The 6,609-nt window shown below is 47.5% G+C and overlaps 1 protein-coding gene across 2 annotated transcripts in view; it reads right to left on the reverse strand.

Annotated features, from left to right (window-relative positions):
- The window catches only part of TMEM194A (transmembrane protein 194A), a 24,204-nt gene extending 19,685 nt beyond the window's left edge, over nt 1–4,519 (reverse strand). Inside the window, exon 1 of one of the 2 annotated variants that reach the window (XM_011988525.1) lies at nt 4,346–4,519. In XM_011988525.1, the coding sequence (XP_011843915.1) occupies nt 4,346–4,472 (127 nt within the window). In that variant the 5' untranslated portion in view covers nt 4,473–4,519. The remainder of the gene's footprint in view (nt 1–4,345) is intronic. The other variant, XM_011988524.1, reaches the window with a different exon arrangement.
- Nucleotides 4,520–6,609: the final 2,090 nt, after the last annotated feature.

Here is a 6,609-nt window from a genome sequence, read left to right on the forward strand (position 1 = left end):
AGCCTGGGCAAAAGAGCGAGACTCCATCTCAAAAAATAATAATAACAGTAATAAAAATTTATACACAAAGATGTTCACAAACTTACAACACTGAAAAACTAGAAATACCACAAATATCCAATCAACAGTACAAACCACCAATATCCAACCAAATGTTTAATCCAGAAACAGAAACATTAATAATGATTTTTATCAGGCAGATGACACATGCCTGTAGTCCCAGCTACTTGGGGAGACCGAGATGGGAAGTTACAGTGAGCTATGATTATGCACTGCATTCTAGCCTGGATGTCACAGCAAAACCATGTCACTAAAAAATAATAAATGAAGGCCAGGCGTGGTGGCTCACACCTGTAATCCCAGTACTTTGGGAGGCTGAGGCAGCTGGACCACCTGAGGTCAGGAGTTTGAGGCCAAGCTAGTAAACATAGTGAAACCCCATCTCTACTAAAAATACAAAATTAGCTGAGTGTGGCTGGGCATGGTGGCTCATGCCTGTAATCCCAGCACTTTGGGAAGCTGAAGTGGGCGGATCACAAGGTCAGGAGTTTGAGACCAGTCTGGCCAGCCTGGTAAAACCCCGTCTGTACCAAAAATACAAAAAATTAGCCGGGCATGGTGGCGTGCACCTATAATCCTAGTTACTCGGGAGGCAGAGGGAGGAGAACTGCTTGAACCCTGGAGGCTGAGGTTGCAGTGAGCCGAGACTGTGCCATTGCACTCCAGTTTGGGCAACAAGGGCAAAACTCTGTCTAAAAAAAAAAAATTAGCCAAGTATGGTGGCACACGCCTGTAGTCCCAGCTACTTGGGAAGCTGAAATGGGAGAATGGCTTGAAACCAGAATCAAGACTGCACCACTGCACTCCGGCCTGGGCGAGACAGAGCAAGACTATGTCTCAGGGGAAAAAAAAGAGAAAAAATTAAATGAAGATTTGCCCATATATTGGAATGTAATACAAGTAAGACAACATTTATAAAGAATTTTAATGCTAGGTGTGGGGGCTCACGCCTGTAATCCCAGCACTTTGGGAGGCCGAGGCAGGCGAATCATCTGAGGTCAGGAGTTCGAGAACAGCCTGGCCAACATGGTGAAACCCCCGTCTCTACTAAAAATACAAAAAAAAATTAGCCGGGCGTGGTGGCAGGCGCCTGTAATCCCAGCTACTCAGGAGGCTGAGGCAGGAAAATCGTTTAAACCCAGGAGGCGGAGGTTAAAGTGAGCTGAGATTGCACCATTGCACTCCAGCCTGGGCAACAAGAGCAAAACTCCATCTCAAAAAAAAAAAACAAAAAAAAAACCAACCAACCAAACAACAAACAAACAAAAAAAAAAGAATTTTAAATTACGTGGGAAAATTATTGTACTACAAAATCAAATGATAAAACTATCTCTGGTAACAACTGGCAGCCTCCAGGGAAGAGAACTAGAGTACTGACTGGATACAAATTATCAATTCATAAAAAATTAAAAATATGTGGAAAAAGATCAGAAGAAAATGTGCTATTTTAAAATAGATTGCTTCTGAATGGATTAACAGTGAGGTTTCTGCCTACTTCTTTATACTTAATTGTACCTTGCCAAATCATCTAAAATAAACATGCATTATTGTGGCCGGGCACAGTGGTTCATGCCTGTAATCCCAGCACTTTAGGAGGCCGAGGCGGCCGGGCGTGGTGGCGGGCGCCTGTAGTCCCAGCTACTAGGGAGAATGGGGCAGGAGAATGGCATGAACCCGGGAGGTGGAGCTTGCAGTGAGCGGAGATTGTGCTACTGCACTCCAGCCTGGGTGACAAATAAACAAACAAACAAACAAACATGCCTTATTTTTACAATCAAATTTCTTTTTTTGTTTTTGAGTCAGTTTCACTCTTGTTGCCCAGGCTATAGTGCAATGGTGTGATCTCGGCTCACCACAACCCCTGCCTCCCAGTTTCAAGTGATTCTCCTGCCTCAGCCTTCCTGAGTAGCTGGGATTACAGGTGCGCGCCACGTCCGGCTAATTTTATATTTTTAGTAGAGACGGGGTTTTTCCATGTTGGTCAGGCTGGTCTCGAACTCCCAACCTCAGATGATTCGCCCGCCTTGGCCTCCCAAAGTGCTGGGATTACAGGCGTGAGCCACCACGCCCAGCTACAATCAAATTTTTCAAAAAAAATTTCCAGTGAGAAGGAACTCTCTACATTTTGAAGTACTCCATTCTAACTTTAGGTAATGTCTGAGTTTTAGAAAGTTCTTGTCTGATTCCATGATTGCTCTTCCTAGCTGCCACCAGTCTATCAGGCAGCACTGAACAAATGTAACCCCCTGAGTTTACTCTTCAAGCCAAGAAGTCTCTGTTCCTCTCCTCATTTAAGAAACTTAGAGAGAGACTGCTAATTGAGTGCTTACTATGTAGGAGCATTTTTGCCTATATTTTCTCTTTTCTTCACAACTCACTACCCCATTTATTAAGAACTTTATTCACATCACGGCCCTTCGAATGCTATCCTGGGCCCTCTTCTAAGGATGCTGAGACCACCTTAAAGCTGTAAGGATAATCATCAAGTGGCAGCATGAGATAGGCAGGAACCAAAGGGAGAGGTGAAAAAGAGCATGGCCAAATGTGGTGGCTCACTACTGTAATCCCAGCACTTTGGGAGGCCGAGGCAGGTGAATTACCTGAGGTCAGGAGTTAAGAGACCAGGGTGGCTGGCTAACATGGTGAAACCCCGTTTCTACTAAAAATACAAAAAATTAGCCGGCCGTGATGGCGTGCGTGCCTGTAATCTCAGCTACTTCGGAGGCTGAGGCAGGAGAATCGCTTGAACCCGGTAAGTGGAGGTTGCAGTGCGCCGAGATCGGGCCACTGCACTCTAGCTTGGGCAACAAGACAGAAATTCCTCCGTCTCAACAACAACAAAAAAAGCCGGGCACGGTGGCTCACGCCTGTAATACCAGCACTTTGGGAGGCCCAGGCAGGTGAATCACGAGGTCAAGAGATCAAGACCATCCTGGCCAACACGGTGAAACCCCGTCTCTACTAAATACAAAAATTAGCTGGGTGTGGTGGCACACGCCTGTAGCTCCAGCTACTCGGAAGGCTGAGGCAGGAGACTTGCTTGAACCCGAGAGGCGGAGGTTGCAGTGAGCCGAGATCCTGCCACTGCACTCCAGTCTGGCGACAGAGCGAACTCCATCTCAGGGAAAAAAAAAAAAAAAAGATGGTAATGTGTGTTTATGAGATACTATTATCTTTATTCTCTTGAGCGTCAACTTCCTCCAGTGGATTCTAGAAAATGTCACGTATTTTTCTGTTTTGAATTTAATGATAAGGGGGTAGAAGGAGGTTTTCAGAAACACATTCTAAATTTTCTGGATTGGAGCAGAAGAGTTTCCTTTCCAGTCCAAACTTCATTATCCAGCAGCAGGTACCAAATAAGTGGAATATAATGTAAGTGGAAAGTGGAATAACTTATAATTCACTTATAAGTGGAAAGCGGAATAACTCCAGTTCCGTTCTACAGGGCTGTTAAGAGTCAAGATCTTGGAAGGGCGCAGCGCCTCACGCCTGTAATCCCAGCACTTTGGGAGGCCAAGGCGGATGGATCACGAGGTTCAGGAATTCAAGACCACTCTGGCCAACGTGGTGAAACCCCGTTTCTACTAAAAATACAAAAATTAGCCGGGCGCGGTGGCGGGCGCCTGTAATCCCAGCTACTCGGGAGGCTGAAGCAGAATTGCTTGAACCCGGGAGGCGGAGGTTGCAGTGAACGAGATCGCACCACTGCACTCCAGCCTGGGTGACAGAGCAGGACGCCATTTGCGGGCGGGTGGGGGTGGGGGAAAGAGTCAAAGTTTTACATGAGAAGATAGTAGAGATCACTGCATTTAGGTCAACCACATTCGTTCTGCCACCCGTGCCCTGCGTCCTGACAGAGCATAAGCTCAGATGGTGTTTGCTAATTTGCCGAATGAATGAGATGGTCCTTTTCCCGCGGCAGCTCTGCCTGCCCAGAATGGTCCCCTGGTTTTCTCTTTTAACCAAGAAACTCGAGGAGGCCTCTGCGGCGCGACAGAGCCCCCAGGATCGCTTCTCAATGAGTCTAGGCCTCCCTTCCTGTCTCCGCCAAAGGGCTTCAGGCTCCTCCCCACTCTGGGAAGCTGCCCCAGCCCGCTCCAGGGCCCAGACCCTCAGCCCCGACGCCCACTAGCCCACCAAGTTTCTTCCACCACATTACGCCGGCGCCCCTCGGTAGAGCCACCGCCCGTCTGCAGAATAACGGCCCGCGCCCTCCAGACAATCCCTTTTCCAAAAATAACCCCCTCGGCACCCGCCCCCTTGGCAGCTGCTGCCCGGGCGGTACCTGTGCCGTAGACCAAGCAGCCGGAGAGGATCAAGAGTAGCCGCACTGTCCTACCGCCCCCGACACCCCAGCCCCAGGGCCCGGGACCAACTGCCGGCGAGACCGCCACTTTCATTCCTCCCGCCATGGTTGCCTCAAGCCGCCTCCTCCTCACGTGCCTTAGCCCAGCAACTAACTCTGAACGGGCAGCACCAGCAGCCTATCCTCTACGAAACCCGCCCCTATCAACCAATCGGATGGGCAGAGCTTCGAGCACCCGGCTCTCCAAGGGTCCTACGAGTCCCGCCCCTTAACAACTGAAGAGAGAGGGCGGGAAAAGCAGCTGTCAGCCTATTAGAAAATGGGTTCTCACCCTAGCAGTGGCGACAGGAAGATCCCACCCCGCTAACAACACGCTTCCGTCTTCAGTTTATTTACAACTGGTGTGATTGATGGTAAGCTTAACCAATAGAAAATCGGAATGGGAGAGGCCTTCTTGACCAAACTCGGTATTATCATCGAAGCTGTTTGAAGTTCCTTCGCTTTTCTTTCGGTTACTTTTTATCACGACCTTTCTGTTATGAGACGCCTACAATTGAGATCGCTTTATGAGTAGGGTCCTGATAGGCCATTTTTTAAAGTCGACTGACAAAAGTGTGGTTCTCCAAAATCCTAAAGGATTTAAAATAGAAGTCACAAAAAAGTGTGTGTTGTCAATATTTTATAAGCATAAACATTAGCTTTTAAAAATGTATTCATAGGATTTTTATTTTTGGAAGTAAAATTAACGTTAGGATTAAGAAAGATTTATTTATTCCTCTTATCATCTTGTGAGACAAATATAATTCTCTCCATTTAAGAAGCCAAAGCCAAGACAGCCACAGGAATCTGCCCAAGATTTCATAGTTCATCTGGTCTGTGGTCCCAACCTAAATCCTACTGACCCCAAAGCCTGAGTTATTTATACGGATTAGCTGCTTCCCATTCAATGATTTAACACAGGTCCCAGCAGAGAGCCAGGTGTTCCGAAACTCTTAGTAGAAATTGAAACCTTTTTTTTTTAAAGAGGATCCGATGGTGGTGGGTAGGAAAACTACAGATGATAAAGCCAAATGAATTGAAGAATTCAAGGAAGGGGGTATCTTCTGGGGAAGGCTCAAGCTTTCAAAACAATTTTTTTTTTTTTAATATTTTTAGAGACAGGGTCTCTCTCTGACACCCAAGCTGGAGTACAACAGCACCATCACAGCTCAGTGTAACCCTGAATTCCTGGACTTAAACCATCTTCCTACCTCAGCTTCCTAGATAGGCTGGGCTACAGGGATGCACCACCATGCCCGGCTATTTGTTTGTTTCATTGTTGTTGTTGTTGTTGTTGAGACAAGGTCTCCTTCTGTAACCCGCCTGGAGTGCAGTGGCGTAACCACAGCTCACTGCAGCCTCGAACTCCCAGGATCAAGCAATCCTCCCACTTCAGTCTCCCAAGTGGCTGGGACTACAGGCATGAGCCACTATGTCTGGCTTAATTTTTTAAATTATTTTTTGTAGAGACTGTATCTAGGTATGTTGCCCAGGCTGACCTCAAACTCCTGGCCTCAAGTGATTCTCCCACTTTGGCCTCCCAAATTACTGAAATTACAGGCGTAAGCCACTGCACCTGGTCTAAAACAAGGAATTTTTTAAAAGTCAAAATGGGCCAGGCACGGTGGCTCAGCTCTGTAATGCTAACACTTTGGGAGGCCAACACAGGCGGATCACCTGAGGTCAGGAGTTCAAGACCAGCCTGGCCAACATGGCAAAACCCTGTCTCTACTACAAATACAAAAATTAGCCAGGCGTGGTGGTAGGCACCTGTTACCCCCGCTACTCGGGAGGCTGAGGCAGGAGAATCCCTTGAACTTAGGAGGCAGAGATTGCAGTGAGCCAAGATCACCCCATTGCACTCCAGCCTAGGTGACAGAGCAAGACTCTGTCTCAAAAAAAAAAAAAAAAAAAGAGTCAAAATGGGCTGGGCGTGGTGGCTCATCCCAGCACTTTTGGGAGGTTGAGGTGGGAGAATCACTTGAGGCCAGGAGTTCAAGAACAGCCTGAGCTGAGTTCAAGAGCAAAACCCTATCCCTACCAAAAATACAAATATTAGCCCAGCATGGTGGCAGGTTCCTGTAATCCCAGCTACTTACAAGTCTGAGACAGGAGAATTGCTTGAGCCCAGGACGCAGAGGTTGCAGTGAGCCGAGATCACACCACTTCACTCCAGCCTGGGCAACAGAGCGAGCCTCTGTCTC

This window comes from Mandrillus leucophaeus, unplaced genomic scaffold (genome assembly GCF_000951045.1).
Source record: "Mandrillus leucophaeus isolate KB7577 unplaced genomic scaffold, Mleu.le_1.0 Scaffold332, whole genome shotgun sequence".
Classification (NCBI taxonomy): Eukaryota; Metazoa; Chordata; class Mammalia; order Primates; family Cercopithecidae; genus Mandrillus; species Mandrillus leucophaeus.